We start from the raw sequence: 22223 nt of genomic DNA on the forward strand, positions 1-22223 counted from the left end.
ACAAATCGAAGCAACAACCGCTCAGCTTAACATATACATTTACTGCAGAGCAAGACGAACAAAGGAGAGAGAGAGGGAGATAGAAATAGACGTAGTGCGGTAAACTGCAGACTCGCAGTCTGATGAGTTTTGAAAGCGAGTTGACAAGCTGAAGTACCGCTGATTTATAGCCACTATATAAGTTGCATTTAATTTAGTAAAGCCAAAGATAATTAATAAACAAATCTCTGTGCTATAAGCATAAATAATATAAATTATGTGTGAAAGACATATAAGCATCATCACTTAAACGGATCGCTCATATTATTTAATACAATTCAGAACTGTCGGACTTTTATCATTAGTAATTTTACAAGTTTAATTTTGTTTCGTCTAATTATTCCTTTCGAACTATAAATAGAGATTGTGTAAAATCTTAAGTCAATAGTGTCCAATATTATTTTATAATATAAGCTTCTATAAATTGATGATCTTCATCATTATAAATCTAAAGATAAAAATATACAATATAAATGCAGCTGCATTTCCTTTTATATGACATAATTTACTGTCAATTTCCATTCAGAAGTAATATAAACACTAGAGACAATTATTTTATTGCCCCTCCTGCTGCATTTCACTGTTACCCAGAGATTTCAGTTTCATTTGCAATCACTTCCCATATTAATTGAACATGGCCAGCACGAAATGGACCAGATCGGACTAGACCAAACCCTCGGCTAGCTGCAGTCAATTTGAGCGCTCCAATGCACACACACACACACACATACACATACATAGACAAGCAATGCGACGATGCGGAAATCAGAAGTGTGGCATGCAAAGTAAATAATGATAAATAAATAACAAAAAGAGGGACCAAACAAATTGAAGCGAAAAGAGAGCAGATGAAAGTTTTTCGAAGGGGCGTTTTGTCATTTGATTATCGATTGCGACTGTCTAAACATTTTCATTGCAGCCTTTATTTTCCATTCGGGGTGTTTGCACTTTCATTTTCAATTAACACGGCGCTGCGACAAGTGACCAAAAAAAAAAAAAAAAAATCGAAACCAAACGAAACGAAAGACTTAGGCAACAAACTTGCCAGATAGTCGTTGCAATCAAATTGTTGTTGTTGTTGCTGCTGCTGCTGCTGCTGCTGTTGTGGAAATGCAAATGGAAATAAACACATCGACCCGTTGCCTGTTTTGAATGTTAAGGCCTCCATTTGAGTGCCCCCCACACAAGCAGCTACTGGAACTCCTGTCTGTCTGCCTATTTCCGTAGGAAACGGCCCAACTAGTAAAAGCACACGCTGAAGCGGCCTCTGAGCAATTACGCATCCCATACCCCCAAGAAGCATAAAATCCAACTAGCCTCATCTATTACTTCCTTGTTTACATAATTATAATGATGGGCCTTTAGGGCAATGGACTCTGCTGTAGGGTCTTCCTAGCCTAAGCGCCAATTAGAAGCAGAAATAGAAAATAGAATTCGTGCAAATTAGCGCACAATTTTGCGTGACTTAATTAAAAACGATATTACATCATAGGAAAGTCGCGCTGTCATAAGATCAGCAGCTTTTCCATCAGTCTTCCTCCGTTCGCTCTGCTTCTGCTAGCTGTGCATGCTAGTGGAACTGCGAAATGGATTTATGTGCGCAGATGAATGTGAATGTTGACACGCCCGATGGGCGAGTGAGTGACTGAGTGCCTGAATATGTGCTAGTTGGCTAGCTGGCTAGCTGGCTGGCTGGCTGGCTGGCGGAATAGCGGGATGGTTTTATGATTCTTCAGCGCTTATATAACTTAATTAGCTATCGAAATAAACATGCGGAAATGCTAAGAGGGAAGTCTTAGCTGAACGACAAAAACTACCAGCTGAAGCGATTCTAGTGCACTGAGGCGCATAGCCGAGGCCTTTTGATTTGCAGGTGGATTATTTGGATTATTTGCTTGTCACAAATTTCTCTTGCTAAACTCAAAAAAATATTGACAAATATTTGCTTTTAATTATTTTAATTTATATATATTTTCTTATTTATTTAGCCTAATTGCATTTACATTTTTGCCATAGCCAAATAATTAGTATAATTGCATTTCGTCCAATGTCCGAATACAAAAGACTTAGGCAACAAACTTTGGCAGACACAAGTAAAGAAAAAAGCTTGGCAAATATTTGCACACAAATTAAATACAAGCTAGAAATATTTGATTTAATTGCATTATGGGCAACAATTAAAAAAAAAAAATAAATAAACAGCCAGCCAGACTTGTCAGAGACACTAAAAACTTGGCCGAACCACTTGGACCAGCCCCAAATAGTTGTTTGCTCTTTTTTTTTGGCTTGCGAGCAGCCAATTTGCTGGCAATTGAAACGCATTTGAAATGATTAGAAATATAAAATAGAAATAAAAACCATATTCGAAAAAAATAAAAATAAACAGCCACAAACTAGTGGAACCAGTTACAGTTGGCATTTTTTTGTCCCGAGCTGAAGCAAAGGCTGTGCCTGCGGAGCAGAGCAGTGGAGTCATCTTGTGTGGCTTGGCTTGGCTTGGCTTCAACTACTCAAGTTGAAGTTCGCACGGCACTTGCAAATGGCAAAGAAAAATAAGAAGCAGCAGCGGCAAAAAATACATATAAATAACATATATTGTATGGGTGGAAAATAGCTAAAGAAATGCAGCGACAACAACAACAGCAACAACAACAGCACGAACAGCTGCCTGACTGAAAGTACTTTCTTTCTTAATAAGATGCGCAGTTCGCAGGCAAGATGCGTCTGCTGCTGTCAGAGTGTGAGCCCCAGCCTCTGTTTCTGCCTCTGCCTCTGCCTCTGCCCCAGTCTCAGTCTCAGTCTCTGTACCACTCCTTGCCTCAGTCTCTGTGCCAGCGTGGCAGCCTCTGTTTGCGTCTTGGCCAAGTTAATTTGCTGCCTGCCTCGAACTTGCTCTAATGCATGCAACACAGCCGCATTGTCTGCCTGCCACCTCATGCTGCACCATTCGCAGCGACAACAATTTTTCGCCTTATCTCTCTCGCATGCGCTTCAGCAGCTGCTGGTGGTGGTGCTGCTGCTGCTGCTGCTGTCTCGCTCACAGCAAATGACACAAAAGTGAGTTTTGGGAATTGGCAAAGTGGCACAAAGGTTGCCTGCCTGGCTGTCTGCCAGCCTGCCAGCCATGGCGACAGCCGAGCAGGTGTTGAAAATATGCCGCCGTCAGCAAAAATTTGTTAGGGTGTCGCTTCAAAGCTGTCGCAGCAACAGCAACAACAACAACAAAGTGCATCATCAGCTACAGCAACTGCTGCAGCAACTGCTGCAGCTAAAGAGGATTTTAGGTTACTGGGCTATGCATAGAAACAACTTAACTTGACTCGGCTAGATAATATAACTAAAGACTGTTTCTTCTATTTATTACATTTAAGTTCCTACTAACTTCATACTAACTATTCCATTGCCTACTCAGCGCGTCTTTGCTGTCGTTGCTTCTTCTTGACAAATTAACAAATATTTTAAATAAGCAGCTCTCAAATACAACACGCCCACACAATTTACCGGGGATTTGCCTGTCACTTTGTCGCTCAGCGCCTCATTTGCATGGCGTCGAGTCTAAAGGGGGGCAAAGACACAGCTAACGCCCACAACAGAGCACTCTTTATGTATGTGTCTGTGTCTGTGTCTGTGTGTGTGTGTTAAATTGCTACTTAGTGCCAGAGCAAGAGCCCAAATGTATCCATCAGGCCGTGCTGAGCAGGCGAGTAAACAAAACATGAGAATTAAAATTAAAATTAATCAGCGAGCATAAGACAAACAAACAACTTTATAGCAAAGCGCGTGGAACACTTTTTTTTCTCCTCAAGACTTCTGGCGTGGGCTAGCCGAGAGGAAAAAAAACGAAAATTATTTATTTGGTTGGCAGCGTGTGAAAAACAAATTTGGATTTTTAAATAAAATATGCGTGTAAACAATTAAGCGAACCGAGTGCCAGAGAGAAGCGAAGTAAAGGTAACTCCCGAGGGTAGTCGAGTCAAAGAACTTTCAGTTACTTTCAAATTAAGAGTCTGTTCTTATATTTTGTGCTATTTTTTCTTATTTTTTTGGGCATTGTTCTAATGGCATTTCCGTTTTCATTCAAATAGCATAAACTAGAGACCCTTTCCCATTGCGTAATCGACGCTATAAATGTCAACGTCTGTCCATCTGAAGCCTCTTCAGCATTCACTTTGGCTTGATATCAGATTCTGGTTCTGGTTTTGACTTTTAAGCGCTAATTTGTTCAGGTTTTACGAACATCTTTTCTGCTTTTATACGCTATACCCATGGGTAAATTGGCAAGGTAAAAGGTTGAGTGGAAGCAAAAGGCGAAATATTTATTTATTGTACAATTTAATGGAGTTTAAATTTATATAAAATATATACAATAAAGCGTGTTATAAATTATATTTAAATTTATTTTTTATATCCCTTATAAAACAAAAGAAACGTGTGTGCTGTTGCCGGCCTACGACTCTAGACTAGCCAACATAGACTACAGAGTATCGTCTAGTCGAGCACTGCCGGCAGCAGCACGCGCGATTCTTTTGTTTTACTGCTTTTTATTTTCGGGCTAGCACGCGAGTCAATAAAATGAATTTGTATAGCAATTTATTTAATTCGCATTGCGTTCTCTCCTCTGTTCTTGTTTTTTGCTTTCGCTAATTACTTCGTTTCGTTTTCGGCGCTGTAATTATTTTAAATCGCTTTTAATGGGCACAGGCGTTAGAATCGTTAGAATACGAAACTTAACTAATTTCAGCCTGGGAACTCGGATTAGATAAGTTCGAAGACATTGCTGATAGCGCAACTTTATACCCGCCTCTGTAATTGTCTAGTTAATGGAACTATTCACCAGCCGAATCGTTAAGTCACTTATATGGGCTATCAAATTTTATGTATAACAAGTAAGAAGACTCTAGTCGAGCCTGCTCGACTAGGAGATACCCTGAACCCTCCAAGCTGATATACTTATCATTCTGCACTTCTATTATGCACGCACACATGCATACATATGCATCCACCCTCACGCACCCGCTCTCTGCTAACTGCGCAGTAAGCAGCGACTGCGATTGGGCTGCGCTGCAGTGTGGGCAATAATATGAGAATTTACTTGGTGAATAACTTCGTTTGTAAACATACGATCTTAATGAAACTTTCAGGGCGTAATTATATGGTCAAAATGTGTGTACATTCCAAAGCACAAATCTCTAGTACTTGAAATACGTTTTTTACAAATTGGGGGCGAAGGGGGCGTGGTATCCAAAATCTGTTGATTACAAAATGTTTGTATTCATCATATATATATATACACAGTAAATCTGAAGTCTCCACGTCTAATAGTATTCCAATGAGGCTCAAAAAACAAAATCAATTTTTCGATTATTCTCGATAAAAAAGTTATCGGATGAGTTATCGAAAAAATAAAGCAAACTCGTACTGCGTATGGTATACACGAGTATGCACACAAAATTTCAGCTCTCTAGCTCTTATATCTTCTGAGATCTCGGCGTTCATACGGACAGACGGACGGACGGACGGACGGACGGACGGACGGACGGACGGACAGACGGACGGACGGACGGACAGACGGACAGGGCTATATCAACTCAGCTCGTCATGCTGATCAAGAATATATATACTTTATGGGGTCTGCGATGATTCCTTCTGCCTGTTACATACTTTTACACAAAACCATTATACCCTGATTTCCCATTTTCAATGGGTTCAGGGTATAAAAATCATGCTAGGCTACAGCTTCGAATCTGCCCAATGCGGTTCACTTGCCGGCTAATTAATGCCCATAATAAAAGCAAAGTTTTAAATGTGTTGCCTTCGCTTTTGGCTAGTTAAGATAGTTCAAATAGTTAAGATAGCTGAAATAGTTAGCACATGTGAAGCGCGTAAATGAAACTAGAGCATTAGTCCTCTATAGTCGTCAATTTATGGGCATTTTATATAGAAAGTCCTTGCCAGAGTATTACGTTACTCTCATAAAAAATATATATTTCCCAATAATAATTTTATATTTTTATTTAATTTACAAATCATAAATTTTCTTGTATATTAATAAGATTTTTAGCCTTAACCCGCATGCCAAGCAATTTTTTTTATTTTTTTTTTTTTTTTTTTTCATTTATGAAAACTTGATTAAAACGGGTGCTGGGAAAACTGTTGCTCTCTGGGCCGCAAAAACTCAGTTTTAATTAAAACAAATGCACTTTAGCCAAGCTTGTAAGCAATTTTGATAAACCTCTTTGATTTGGGCCAGGAAAATAGACCACAGCCAAGGCGAGGCGAAATAAGAAAAACCCAGGGCAGCACTTGAAATACATTTTCAACACCTTTTGCCTCAAAGTTTTTTTTTTTTTTGTTTTTATTTTGTGCCGTTAGACGAAGCGTAACTGCAGCTGAATCTGCGCTTCAATTGTTATTATTATTAATTAGAAAAAAAAAAAGAGAAAAACCCCAATAAAGGCCAAAAACCCAAACAAACATCGCCTGACGTTTATCTCAGCTGCTGCATCAACGGACCACGTCCAGCTATTCCTCTAGCAGCAGCAGCCAGCAGGCTGGGGGATTTTTGATTAGAGAGCCTGGCCATGACATGCGAGTCGGGCCGTAACTGTGTCCGTGTCAGCAAATTAGAGAAAACTTTTGTTTGGACAGTAATTGGCAGAATGGGAGAAGAAATATCGACAAAGAGCAACAGTCAAAAGCGTGTTAGCAAATTTGTTGTCAAGCACGCGCCCCGCCCCCTAAAACAAGTTTCGTTTTTGTTTTTAGAATTCCTATGGCTGATTTACATATTAAATTTCAGCATTTGCATGACAAAAAAAGAAACATTTTCAATAAATTAATTCATAAACTGGAATCTTTTGACGATTATTAAATATTTTCGCTTTCGTTAAAAAGAAAAAAACCAGAAGTAAATATTAAAAAAAAAAAAAATGAGCACCGATTAGAATTAATATCAACGAATTATGCAATGCAGTAAAACTTGAATATAAAAATCATGTTTCAAAATGTATAGACAATAGCTGAAGTCTAAGCAATTATTAAAAAAAAATAATAATAATTAAATATGTATAAATATATATTTAAAAACAATTCCATAAAACTTAATTAAAGGTTAGTTGGTGTTGTACAACAACAAATTGCAGTAAACTAAAACAAAAAACATAAAAAATATATATATTCGTGTGTATTTACTAAAACTTTCATTTCGGTCGCTGCCATTTGATATACGACTCGAAATTCTTGGCGAAAATACGAAAGATTTGCGCGTTTTTAATTACAAAGATTCACGACATGCAAGATGGAAAAAAAAAACAGAAGAAATACTAAAATATTATATTTAAAATATGTTAATTAGCCAGACACACACGCGCCAATTTATGGCTAGAGTCCGAAGGGAAATTGGACGGCTTAGTGAAGCTCGGCGTGTATTAGACATAAGACTACGTGGGCAGCAAAAGTAAAAGCGGAATACAAGCTTAAATTAGAATATCCACGCGAATCATTCAGCTAGCTAATGAGCATGTCATTTGGGGTCAGGCACAGCTGGGAAAGTATTGAATGATGTAGGAATTAATAGATACCTTAATGAAGTGTTGAATATATTTATGGAAAACCGAAAATAAGTCTTTTATCTACATGCTATATAGCTAGCTAAGAGAAAACAGCCTGGAAATGCTAAGTATATCAATAGAAACTGTAGCAAGTTAAGCTTACTTAACTAATTTGCGCTTCAGTTAAAAATAAAATGTTATGGAAAATTCTTTTTACTCTTAACACACAAACAACAAAGTCCTATTTTTAAAACACGTGTCAAATGTGAAATATAAGACACGCTCAAGTCCCTGAACTATTAAGTCAAGTTACAAAGTATATTTCAAATATATTTACACACCTCTCAATATACAAATAAAAAAAAATCGTATAATTATTAAGCACACGCACACACACACACCTGCAAACACTTAAGGTATTTTAAGATTGAATATTCAAATTGAAAAACTATTTTTATAATCTTTTGTTTTGATGTCTTTTTCAAGCTATCGAAGGGGCCCCAAGGCTACACCAACTGGCACAGCAATGCGATTACCATTAAGAATCCCCATAAATTTGTCACTTAAGTTTGTAAACAAAGCCGCTAATTGCTCAAGACCTAGCTCACCCCTCCTCCAACCCCCTGCCATCAGGTGCTGGCACAGCTTCTTGCTCAGCTTGTGTCCAGTTTTGTGGCCATAATTGTTGACTATCTAGCCGAGAAAATGTTGTTTAAACAAAAAAATATAAATAAATATAGACGCAACAGAAACAACAAAATGTTAGGTTCTTTAAAGTCTTCTGATTGGGGCTTGCGTATTTGCCAATCACTTTAAGCCATTTGATGAAAATGCCACAAAAAAACAAAACAGTCAAGAAATTAAGCTACGTTATTTCTTGGCACAGCTTGATGAACATGTTTTGGCTCTTTTTTTAGAGCGTTGATTGCTCAGAGGCAACAACAAAATTCAACTGCTGTGGCTTCTTCATTGTTTTAATTAGGCGCCTTATTTGCAACAGACAACAACAACAACAACAATGATAATAGAAGAATAACCAAGAACAGCCGTGAGCATTGAGCGAACTGAATCTTCCGCATTTGCTTTCAAATATAAATTTATTGTTAATTTGCTTTTATTTTTGGCAAAAACCAACAACAACAACAACAACAATGAACAAAAAGCCAAAGAGTAACCATTATGGCTGTCCAATGAGCAATTTTCGAGTGTCAATATTTGGTCAAAAATGAGACATCCGAGGAAGCTTCGACCGTAAACGAATGACTGAGGCAACGAACTTCTTTTACATAATATGCCTGCTACACATGCCTGCTATTGACACTACAGTCGCCGAGATTGTTATTGCTGTTGTTGTCACATGCGCAAACAAATGACTTAAGCAACAAACTTGCGTCTGCTCTCTGTGTAAATTGAGTGCAATATTTGGCCAGACCCACAAAAATAATGAATCATTTGTTTCGTTTAGCTCATTTGTTTGTGCATTGTATTATGACGCACACGCACACATACTAGCACAGAATAGTGCGTATGTGTGTGCGTGTGCTTTGTATATGTAACAACACATGGCAATAGCAATTTCAATGTCAAAGTTGTAATTGCTTTTCACACACAAAATACAAATACTAATTTTTGTCGATTTACTTTTTTAAGTTTTCATTGTGATTTGTTTCATTTGTTGTTTTGCTTGAAGTGCACCCACATTTCGGTTTATAAATCATCGTTTAAACAATCGAAAACATTCAAATTTTTTGGCTTAGTTTTTTTTTTTGGCGAACAATAAGCGCTGTGCCACTTGAAAGTAATTAAGAGGATTGGCATTAAAGCATTATAATTTATACACTTGCTATGGGTAATATGTCAGTCTACTGAAATGTGCTGCATTGAGATCATTCTCATGATGTATAAATCAAATATATCACAGCTCTATAATAATATCCTATCTTGAAGTATTTATCAGCCATTGAAAACAAAATTCTCAGCTTTAAAGTAGTCCGTGTATATACCTCTAGTCAAATTATCTGAACAGTATACCATACTATATAATATTGGAATTTATTATCCTATTAACATATGCATCACTCTTAGGTATACAAATTTTCTCTGTTAAGACATGCCCTATGATAGTCCATAATTAAAGAGCATTTGTAGTTCATTCACATGTTTTGTGATCCAATTCGATTTCAACTTCTTCTGCTTGGCCTCTTGTTTGTCTCGTGTGACGTCTGTTTTAACACCTTTTTCGGCAAGTCATGAGACAAAAGAATTAATGCGGGCTCTACAGCAGTTTGTAGAGCTCATTCTAAGTGGAGTGGACCCGGCCATAATTGAGCTGTCAATGACATCAGAGGGCAAACGCGGATTCCGGCAAACAAAGAGTCAGCCGGAAATGCAATGCAATTGAGAAAAACAAAAACGAAACTCTCACAGTGAAACCCGCTGCCCCACGCCGCCGCGCCCCCCCCCACTCATATCGTTTGCCCAGCCGTTTAGGGTTTCCATGCGTCGGTCTGTCACACAACTTTTGTTACAATTTTCGTCGGGTTTTCGAGTACGTTTTTTCATTGTAATTATGCGAAAACGAAAACAAACACAATGTGTAACGCCCTCCGCACTCCCCCAGCACTGTCACTCCACAGTACGCCGCTGTCTGACTCAGCGTCAGTTGTGGCTGTCTCGAGTGTCGACACCTGCGCACCCGTTTGGGTCACGGGCCAAAAATGTGAAGTCATATGTGAAGCGGACTGGGGGGTGAGCTGGTGGTTATTCAGCCCTCGGTTCATAAGCCAAAAGGCCAGCAAATGTAATGAAATTTTTTGTTGCTATATGTTTGCGGCTTTGTGCGTCTGCATGTCATGGTAATTATGCATGGGCCTGTGTGAGTGTATGTGTGTGTGTGTGGCATGCAAATTTACTTGTTGTATGTGTGCGTGTGTGTAATAGGGATCGAATGCGGGTTGACTAAGTGCGCCAAGTCGAGCATGGGAATGCCAGGAAGTTTAAAGGGTAACTTTATGGAAGTTCTACCATTATGGAAGCTCTAGTAAGTTCTATGCCTGGCAATATAGTATTGTATTAAGCAGAAGTCTATTGGGCATACTATAATATACTATGAACCAAAACCTAATATTAAAATCTATATATCTTAGTGTTAGATATTTCAAAATATTTCATAATAAAAGCCACTGGCCATGTACCCAGCACTCAAGTCAATTACATAATCAACTTGGCACCTTGCATAATTTCACCTGCCTTGGTCATCAATTACAAATATTTACAAGAAATTTCATTAATTGCACACTCGAATATACACAATAAACACTTGGTCAAAGCCTCGCCCTCACATCAAAGGGCGGCTTCAATCAAACACGAAATTAAATAAACTTTCGCACAAAACATTTTATGCATCTCTAACACAACAATTAACCAGCAAAAAAAATTAACTGAAATATACTTTCATAGGTTTTTTGAAGAGGCCAGTGATGGCAACGCCTACACCTTAGTTGCCGTTGTGGTTGCCGTCACAGCCTCCAAATACAAACAAATTAGTGTCAGACGCAAAAATAAACTTATGAAAAGCAAAAGTGTTTGAAAAAATACATGACACATAAGCGCGTAGCGAAAGAGAAGAGATGATATATGTAAAAAACCCATCACAATGTAAATAAATTTGCGAACAAAATAAAAAACTTTTACTTTTCAAAGAAGCATCAAGACATTTTTGCGCATCATGCAATTTGATTTGCAGGCAATGTTCGTAACATACCAGCTGTGCGTGTGTGTGTGTTGAGTGCGTTTCAATCAGCAACAAAAACTGGCGGCAACAACAACAATAGCGGCACACGAGTGTGTTGAACTAATCAAGTTTGTTGCCTAAGTTATTTGATTGATTTTATTTTTTTGCGCATCAAAAATGCATTTTACGGCAAATTTTTTCTAGCTGGCATGTGTGGGTGCTCGACTTTAAGTAAAAGGCTTTTAAATAACATTCAAAACAATTTGAGCATGTGCTGCTCTGGCTTATGCAATGGCCTAAACGACGCCGCCTACTTGAGCCAATAGATTGACTCGAATTGAAAGTGAATTTTATGGCTTGTGGCACAAGTGCGAGGAATTTGAATATAGTTTGCAATGTGAATATGGTGTTGGGTATTTATGTGCTTTAAGAGAAAGGATAAGCCTTTTAGGAGAGACCAAGTGGAGTCCGAGTAGTGCACAGTGGAAAATCAATATAAAATCGATATAAATATAACGTAAAATAAGACTTAAAATTTAATGATTGCATTTAAAATATACTATAAAATAAAACTGTATTGACTCATTCTTTTCCGGAAGCCTTAAATAAATTTGTTTTTTTATTTTTTTTTATTCCTAAACAATCCCTTTAATTTAGCCGCAATTCAAATTATATTAAACTCAACAACTTTTACAATATTCAATACGTTATCTTAAATCTATTTGTAATTTCGTTAAATTTACGGCCTCGCTGCCCTTCAGCCTCACGCCACGCCCCCTCATGCGTTTGCATCACAGTAAGTATTGCGCACCAAATGCGCAGAGTCATAAAATTAGCCAAATGCGAAGCAAATTTCAAATTTCAAGCACACACACACATTTCAGCAGCTCTTTGCAAATTGTAGCAGAAACAAAGCCGAAGAAGAAGCAGAAGAAGACAAAAACCCCAAAAACTAAAAGGCAACCGAAATAGGCAATAAAAAGTGCGACGAAATTGGCAAATTTTATGTGCTCAGCGCAAAAATTGCAATTTGTGCGTTTAATTTGGGGTCGTGCCTAACAGCGAACTGTTATGCAAAGCCAAAGAGCTTAACAGCGCTGTTAAAGGACGCTGTGAAGCCATTACGGCTGTTACAGTTTTGAAGGCATTTTAATTGCAGCCCCCGCGGCCAAGTTAAATGACACATGCGCTTGGCCAAGCAGTCAGCGCTTAACTTGGCCGCGGTCACTTTACTGTTGCCGTTGTTGTTGTTGTTGTTGTTGTCGTTGTTGCTGCGGCTGCTGCTGAAGACTTTCACTTTGCCGCACTGAGATGAAATGGCTATTGACTCTTTTTGGCCAAAAATAAAACTGAACCAATTAACCCATTAGCGTACACTTTGAAATAGCTCGACCAAAAAAAAAAAAAAAAAATACCAAAATAATTAAATGGAAAACCAGACCAAAACAATTTACTCAAGTTTGCTAGAAATTTGTTTGATTAGAGGGCAAAAAGCTCAAGTTAAATAATTAAATATGTATTTGAATATAAAATATTTGTTTAGTATCATTAAATTAGAAATATAATAAAAACTGTGTTCTTTGCTTATAAAATAAATTAATTATTGGAAATTATTTAAATATTTAAGGCAGTGGAATTTGGAAAAAAATTTTATATTCGAGCTATTTTAAGTGAAAGAAATAACATTAAATATATTATATGGAATATATAATATATACTTAAAGCAAACGAACTTTATACAATTTTCAGATAAATATACTTTCAGGTATTTAAAGATATCAATTTCTGTACAAATAAAATTTATTAAAATATTTCAATATATTAAAAAACGGCCTTATTAAATTAAATTTTAATACAAATAAAAATTCCACTTATTTTTAAATTTTTTTTCTTATATTACATTGCTCTTATTGGCTCTTATCTAACTAGTTAAAGTCCTCGGCTTTAATTAATATTTAACATATTTATATATAAATTTCTAAAATATCTAACATGTTTAGTTTACTCGAAATTTCTAAGATCATATTAAGCAAAATATTCTAATATACCTGCCTTTATACAAGTTATTCTCATGGATTTTTTAAATTAAAAACTATCTAGAATTTCTTAATATGAATTTGCCTTTGAATTTAAATAATGTTTTGCAAGATAAATAATTGAAAATATAGAAACGCCTATCAAAACATAATTATTATTGATTGGAATTATTTAAATTGCATTTGGTATATATCAAGTCCTTTATCATATTTCGTTAAAATTTCAAAGCACTTACCGTCTTGCCTGCCTGGGTATGGACTGCGTCCAGCATACGGGCGCCTTGTGTAACTGATGCATATTCCTCGACGATTTGTAGGTCAGATCCCCGCACTCGGTCTGCCACACCTGCAGGTTGCCCTCGGCCGGATAGAAGGTGTACAGGCTGTGCGTGGCTGAGGCAATAACGGGCGATGCACTGCCATTGCCCTCCACACCCACGCCGTCCACTCCGACGCCCGCCAGCGGCGATAGCGTGGCGCTCGAGATGGGCTGCACAAGCAACGCTGGCTGCCCGGCCGCGGCTGCTGCTGCGGCTGCTGCTGCTGCTGCCGCAGAGCCTGCGCTCGATGCGCCGCTCTTGTAGTTGAGCATGCGACTGTTGGCACTGCCGCCACCGCCGACGCCAACGCTGCTGCTACTGCAGCTGCTCACATTGCCGTTGCCATCGTGCTTAAGGATAAGGCTGCTCGGATCGTAGCCATGGCGCTGCCTGGCAATCGCGTCCACCGAATGCGAGCGCATCGCGTGACGCGCAGGCGGCGTCACATGCAGGCGACGACCGCGCCGATATCCAGCAGCAGCGGCCGCTGCAGCGCCGGCGCCAACGCCAACGCCGCTGGTCAAGCGATGATTGTGAATGGTAGCAGCGGCGCTGGCAACCATCGGTTGGCGTTGCTTTTGATATTGCAGGCGCTGCTGCTGATGCTGTTGTTGTTGTTGTTTGAGTTGCTGCTGCTGGTGCTGCTGCTGGTGTTGCTGTTGTTGCTGCTGCTGTTGCTGCTGTTGTTGCTGTTGGTGTTGGTGATGGTGTTGTTGCTGCTGCAATTGATCCTTGTAGTAATCGCGACGCTGCAACTGCGGCGCGGCCAAGCTAAGTGCGCCGCGTTTCTCTGTCAGGTTGCTATTGTTGTTGCTACTGTTGTTGCTGCTGTTGCTGCTGCTGTTGTTGCTGGCACCGCCCGTTGCCGCTGAGCTAAGCTGCGCCAACTTGCTGGCATTGTTATTGCTGTTGTTGTTGCTGTTATTTATTTGATGCTCTGAATCGGTTGAAACCCGATCCGGATCACTTTCAAAACCTTCATCAAGGGATCGTGTTGGACTCAGTATGGGCTTGGAGTGCTGCTCCAGTTTAGTAGACGCAGACATGTCCACTTGCCAAGTTAGCTGCGAGCTATGTGTGTATGTATAAAATTATTTGTACGTATGTGTGCTGTGTGTGCTACACTTGGCAACACTTTGCTTTAAAAAAACTATGCACTTTATTGCACTTGTTGCTTTTGCAGTTGCTTTTAATTTGCCAACACTTTAGAAATATTACTTGTTTTTATTTTTATTTTATTTTATGTTCACTGCGAAAGTCGCGCCAAAGTTCGAAACTCGATATTTAATTTTTCTGCTGCTGTGTTTAGCTGCCGTTCACGTCTGTATCGCACGAAAGTCGTTCACAAACTGTTCAACGACAACGGCGCAGACTGTCGATCGCCAGCGACAGACGAAAGCTTCGCGCTCGGCACTTGTTACGAGTCGGTGAAGTTGTTGCTGCACCTGCTGCGTTCATTCGTAGCGGCTCTCTGGCCGCCGTTCGAAAACGAGAGAGAGAGGGAGAGAGCGAGAGTGAGAGCACGCGCCGCCAACAGCTGTTGACTGCTGTTACTGTCGTTACTGAGGTATTCGCGAAATTTCTGAGTACTGGGCGAGTAGCTGTGAAGGTTGACTACGCATGCAACGGGACTGGGAGCAGGAACAGTTAACAGGGCATAGCTCACACTTTGACTTTTAGGCGCACTTTGTTTATTGTTGCTGGCATTTAAAAGTTGTCCGCTTTGTTGTAAAACGTAATTAAATGAAGAAAAAATATAGTTAATTTACGGAAACGTTAGGTTTATGGCATTTAAAATAGTTATAATAAAAGCAGTAGGGACCTTTTAATGTAAATAGTTGAACTTAGGAAATGTAATCTACACACAAAGCATTCACAACCAATACTAAAATCGAATACCAGTCCAACTTTTCTGGACGCCACTGTACTGAGCGGCTCAAGCTACTCTTCTCGCTCTTGCTCTCGCTCTCTCATACACACACACACCGACACACACTTCGTATTTCACAGCTCATTCGCGCCATAAAATTTTTATCAATGAAAACAGACGCTACAGCAACAACGACCGGCACAAAACAACCGCAAACAAACAAACAGTTGAAAGCTCGAGCAACAGCTTCGCAAAGCTTTCGGCACCTGCTGCATAGCTGCAGCCTGGAGTACGACTAAGCCAGAGAGTATCAACGAGAGAGTGAGAGAGTGACCAAATTTAGTGGCTGCCTACGCTGGCGCTCGAATTTATTGTGGTTGTTGTTGCTGCGGCTGTCGCTCGCTTTGCCGTTGTTTTTTCGTCTTCTTCTTCTTTTTTGCGCTTGAAGTGTGCGCGGCGCTTGAGGCCTAAAGCAACAATTGCAATGCAGTCGGCCATTGCAATTTGATGCCGTCAAGCAATCGATGTTGAAGTGGAATGCCCTTACTTTGATTGATTTCCGGGTGCTGCGACGTTGACGTTGACGGCAGCGTTGACAGCGGCAGCGGTTTCATTTTTCGCCAGCGAAAAAGAAAAAGTGACCGAGACAATGGAGAAATTGCAATTGGCAATATCAGCAACAGAAGCAGCAATAGCAGCGACAGCAACTAACTGGCTGAGAGCGGGTAACGAGATTATGCCAAGGGGTCTGTAAAGGAGGCTTGAATTATGAGAGCTTTTCAAAGCGAAGAAGTTCAATAAAAGAAAAGCTCTAGTAATTATTTCTTAAACTTGTTTTTAGAAATTTTAATTGGATTATTTTCGTTATTTTGTATTAATATATATGTATGTCATATAGTCTGACTTTGTTTCTTGCAGTGTAGCTGCAATTTGGATGTTGTGAATGCTCTTTTTTGTTGCTTTTGCTTTTGCTTTCCTGCTTGTTGCTCTTGTTTTCTTTGGCGGCAGCTTCCGATAACGATAATCATAACTATTGCTGGTGCAGCTATTGTTGTTGCTCTTGTTGCTGCTGCATTGGTTTTCGCTTTTCTTTCATGCGCTCATTTACAAGAAAATTTTAATAGGGCTACCATAGTTTTATTTTTGATTTTTTTCGCTCTCATTTTTTTTGGGATAAGCACAAACAGTTGTTGTTGCTGTTGCTGTTATAACAGCAATTTAATAATATAAATTTTATAGTTTGAACACCATAAAAATGTAGATCTTAATTGTGTTTTCGGGCTGTTGCTTGTTATAGGATTACGTGCCGGTATTTTGATTTTAACAGCATGCCCCACTAAACGCCGCTGACCTGCACTTCGCAATTGGATCTAGCTGGACTTGGACCTTAATGCTTACCGTTATAGTTAGGCAACAATTCCAATTACAAACACCCCATAAAGCTCAGCTCACGCGTAATGCATTCAACACTCCATAAGAGAGCACTAGATTACATTACCCATAGACAGTGCGAGTGAGCGAGAGAGAGAGAGAGAGAGAGAGAGAGGTGAAGCTAGGGCGAGTGTGTGAGAGAGCGAGCCAGAGACTGGAAGTTAGATGCTCGTATAATGCTTTCTGATGGCTGTGGGTGTTACATTGTTGTTGTTGTTGTTGTTGCTGGTGCTGCTGCCACTGCTGCTATTCGTTTGCGGTTGGCGGCCCAAGTTCAACCGGGTTCACGACTCAAGCACAGCCACAAAACTTGTCTGTTAATGAGCGGCCAACAACAACAACAACAACAACAGCGGCAGCAGCAGCGGCAGCAGCGGCAGTAACCGAAGAACAGCAATAAATCAATCAAAGTGCAGTTAGACTAGTTCGGTGTTTTATCAAAGCCGAGTTCTTCAATTTAAAAAGCGTACTTAAATTACATTTAACAACAGATCAAAGTAATTTAATTAAATCTGGTTGCGAATTAAATTGAAAATGAACAAAAAAATAAATAAACCGCAACAACAAAAGACTTATTGTTTTTTAACAATTAACTGTGAAATAATTTGTTTTGCTTAAAAGAATACAAATGCAATCAGTATGAATACTGAATAAATTTTAAATCAATAAGTATCATATAATATATAAATATATTAAGCAAATAAATTGACAATTTAATTTGCAAATTATTGAATGAAATTTTTTTCTATTATGCTGATTTGATTGAAGTATAACTGATATAATTATAAGCTATAAATACGAACTTTTTAAATTATTTAAAGATCCTTTCTGATCCCATCCGTATGTTCATCTATGTTAAATTTGTCAGCTATGCTGCATCTTTATCTTATCTAACAGTTGGAGCTGGAGCAAGGCAACAACTATGACTCAAGCCTCTGGCTCTCTCTGCATCTCTGGTGTCATTGTTGTTGTTGCGTCAGCTCCTATCATCTGTTCTGGTGGCTTGCTATGCATCATCCACAGGCAGCCATGCATCAATTGTTGGCAATACACAACCGTCAAATGCTTACAGCCAGCGTAAAGCCCACAAAACTGTCTCCGACGTTTGTCAACATGGGCGGCAACAACAACCACAACAACAATAACAACAACAAGAACGCCACGAGGCAACGTGAGGTGGTATTGGAAGAGACGGGCGCACGGCAGCGCCAGTTTAATTACAACTCTACTAGTTATGACAGACGCGGCGAACAGCAACAACAACAACAACAACAAATGTCACATAATTTCCACAATTAAAGCATAAACTGAAGCAATGCAGCAACAGAAGCTGCTGCTGCTGCGGCAGAGAAGGCTGAATTCGGGAGGCATGAGCTGGGATTTAAGGGGGGCAAGCAGGGGCGGCACACACTTTGGCAACAGGTGCAACAGGCTGGGGCTGCTCAGGCTGGCCTGAGTCTCAGCTTTGTGGCACACGCATGCGTAAAACGGTTGTTTGTGGTTCTTGTTGTTGCTGTTGCTGTTGTTGCAACGGCAGCAACATGCATGAAATTGTTTGCCTGGCACAGACAAGAAACGCGCGACGAAAGGCACACAGAGCAGGAGTCGGCGACGGAGACGGAGATGGAGATGGAGACATGTTCTGCCAGTCGCCCGTTGCACGCCGAACATTGCAACGTACCCCGCGTCCATTGCGACTGCGGCAACGATAACAGCTACACAAGCAGCCAGCAACAAGGCGTGAATGCCGTAAGCAGCCCCACTCAGCTGAACAGAGCTCCCAAATGCGCACGCACAGTGCGTCAGGGTGAACTAAAAGGAAAAGTGTAAAGCCCCATCCCAAGGATACGAGATTGCGTAATGCATTTTAATTGACCCGCAGCAATTTAATTAGAAATCCGCAAAGAGACGGCTGCAAAATTAAATAATCTGTGACTTTCTGCAGTTAACAGAGTAGCAATTCAGCCATAACATGTTATGTTAAAATACGAATGCATGCATGTATGTGTGCATAATAACATTTGGCTGTTATGTTGGACTAGGCAATGTTATATTATCATAAAATGTTAATATACTGTAGACATAAAACGGATTTTATATAATGTTAATGCTGCAAGCACATCTTATATCATATATATATCATATATTCTTATAAAATGCTCTTTTATTTTTTATCCATTTTATACTTACTCTATTATTTTATATTTATTATGTTAACGCATAGCTTAATTTAAAAACAAATTACTAATTTAAAATAATAAATAAACAAATCAGTAATAAAATTTTCATAATATTTATACATTTATCACATGCAGCGTAACCAGTGTGCAAACGCATCTTGGAGGCTGTAACATCATTACCGTTTGGCCATGGGCCGCTTGCCATTGTAATTGATGTTGTATTAGAACATCATTTACGCAATTGCCACAGTTTGCAGTTGTTGTTGTTGTTGTCGTTGTTGTTATTGATGTTGCTGTTTGTGCTGTAATCAGGTAGCTGATTGTTGGAACTCTGAGCTGATTTCCTAGCTGGTGTCTTTAAATTTATATCGCCTAACGATCGCTCGATAAAATGAGAGAAAACGAGCCGAGGCAGTTATCAAATTGCCCACAAAGATGCGATTTGAAGAGTTTAGGTAAATGGCAATAGATTCTGAGTGCAGTTATACTGTGGGCTGCTGTTGTACCAAGCAACCTTGCCGCAGGCATTACTCATCGATCGCCATTAAGAGTAATGGCCCAGAACGCCCAGATGCAACGTTCATGGATATGAACATGTTCTGATTGCTTATAATACCCTGTAAATATCAGAGATGTTGTGTGAAAAATGTAGTCAAAGTCTCATTTATTGATTTAGTCACTCGAAACTAGTCAATACCTTGACAATTACTTTGGTGAATGGCATTATGTAAAGATAATGTTAAGCTGCTGTTAAAATATAGTAAAGAAGTATAGTAAAAAGAAGACCTTGAATTATTTATCATAGTATTATATATTATGCTCTAAAAGACAAATATTAAGGTAACTTTAGCAATTTTTATATAGGAATTCAACTAAAGACCGACTTTCTATTAAATCAATACGCACCACCGCCACACACTTGGCTGTTGGCTAATCCAAATAGTTAATTCTTTTCAATTTAGCGCTGCATTGCACACACAATTTGCCCCAGCGAATGTGGCCCAAACTCCAAATGGTTTGCCCAAAAAGGCGGCCCAAAAGACGAAACGCAATGCCGCCACCGCCCAAGCAAAAGCGAACCAGCTTCCAAGCTACAAAAATGAAAAAAAAAAGAGAATCAAACAAACAAACAAACGCAGCCAAAGCAAAGCAAAGCAAACCGAATCAAACTGAGGCAAAGTCGACGCAGTGGGCATAGCGCCATCGCTGGCCATGATTGCCAAATCAAATAGCCCAAAACGCTGCGGCACGAAACGAGGCAACATTTTTTACGCTTAAATGGCAGATTGTTAAAATAACAGAGGCGGCAACGGCACGCAAAATTGAACAACGGCAACGACGGGAACCAGAAGGAACCACCAGCAGCCCCAGCACCAGCATCAGCACCACCAAACGGGCACCACCAACAGGTGCAAGCCAAGATTAACGCAAAATCAAAGCGGAAAAACTGACGTTGCAAGCCATGTGGCAGACGGCAGGCAGCAGGCAGCAGGCAGCAGGCTGCAGTCAGCAGTGGTGCGGACCGTGCCACCAAGTTGCAATATACTTCAAGCTAGAACATTTACCTAAACCTTATGTGGAACTCGGGACAAGAAATGTTGGTGAATATTCAGTAATTTTTTCAAAATGAAAGGAAAGTAAAGCTACAACTTTCTTAGTATATAAATATTATTTTGTAATTTGTAATTAATGGGCATACACTGATAATTATTTTACCAAAGTTCTTCTTATATTTGATTTTTGAACGCTAGCCCAAATGAACATCTCTAGTTATTATATATTTATCAAGCAAAAAAATTGCATAACAGGCGCTTAATTATACATAAAAAATGTATACATATATATACAAATAAAATTAAATATTAATTTTTTTAAATGAACATTTTGCCCATATATTCCTATGATATTAAATTTTCTTTTGATTTAAATTCTGATTTTAATTATCAGATTTTTAGCCTACTTGCTAACTTTAGGCTAGGTTCATCTATTTTCATAAATATTTCCGAAATTTTCTCTCTTTATTTCAAGATATTCTAAATAAATGGTAGCCGACTAGTTTTAGCCACAGCCGCTCACTTAGGGGTTAAGGTTTAGCACATGCAAGTTTGGCTGGTCGCTTGGCGCAGTGGGCCTCGGCTGTGGCCACACTTAACTCCACTTTCCTCCCAGCTCACAGTTGCAATTGCTACCGTCGCCTGTCTGAACAGCTCCATGGAGTCGCGCGCGCATCTCTTTTGACTATATCATTAGAAGCATCATTAGAATCACTTGGCAGCGCCGGTTCGGGTAACGCCTCGAGTGGATTTTGCTGCATAATTGTTGAACGACTCCATGCAGTTGCCCATCGCTGGCAGTTTGCGCACTTGTGTCTGCTCTGTCGATATTTGTTTTTTTGCTTTTTGCTTTACTTTTGCATGCCACTTGCATTGCCTGGCCAGCCTCATCCCCTCTCACATACCCCATCACCATCGCCTATCTCCTGCTGCCTTGCCCTTTTGCTGGGCATTAAACTTTTGATTAGCGCTTCCAAGAAACCAGCAAATTAGCCAACAGACTCGAACCTCAAGTGAGAGAGCTCTAACATGCACAATGTTTTTTTTTATTTCATATCTTTTTTCCTGTTTACAATTTTCATTGTTGCCAGCGTTTCCGGCTTGAAGAAATTTCGTAGTTAAATACATTGTAGCTTGGTTCTTAGTATTTTACAAAAAATATTTATCAATGAAATATTATAGAAAACAATTTTTATGATTTTTGTACTAGATATAAAATTGAATTAAAATATAAATATTAATAAATACATCTTTTTTGTAATAATGAGATTTATTACATGCAACCTTCAGAGATAAAAATCATTCACATTTCTTAATTATGATGCGGTTTATGTTTCTAATCTAAATCTGTCTTAAAATGCTATGGGAACCACGAGCCACCCAAACAAACAAATAACAACTACAACAGTGCACATGGGAACCACCACAGCTGAGAGAGCTGTAGATGGGTGTGTGGTGCAGGCCTTGACTTTTATTTGCGGCATCTCGAGCAATTGAATTGCACCACGTAG

The 22223-nt window shown here is 39.2% G+C and overlaps 1 protein-coding gene and 1 long non-coding RNA gene across 2 annotated transcripts in view; one reads left to right on the top strand and one right to left on the bottom strand.

Annotated features, from left to right (window-relative positions):
- The window catches only part of LOC108660397 (uncharacterized), a 51176-nt gene extending 36123 nt beyond the window's left edge, over positions 1-15053 (bottom strand). Inside the window, exon 1 of the mRNA XM_018113777.3 lies at positions 13595-15053. Within this exon, the coding sequence (XP_017969266.1) occupies positions 13595-14724 (1130 nt within the window). The 5' untranslated portion in view covers positions 14725-15053. The remainder of the gene's footprint in view (positions 1-13594) is intronic.
- On the top strand, positions 7972-8299 carry LOC149092206 (uncharacterized). Its single transcript, XR_016197698.1, has 2 exons — positions 7972-8005; positions 8076-8299. It is a non-coding gene; the product is annotated as an uncharacterized LOC149092206 (long non-coding RNA).
- Positions 15054-22223: the final 7170 nt, after the last annotated feature.

This window comes from Drosophila navojoa, chromosome 2 (assembly GCF_054131105.1).
Source record: "Drosophila navojoa isolate 15081-1374.11 chromosome 2, UAZ_NAV_1.0, whole genome shotgun sequence".
In the NCBI taxonomy this organism is placed as follows: Eukaryota; Metazoa; Arthropoda; class Insecta; order Diptera; family Drosophilidae; genus Drosophila; species Drosophila navojoa.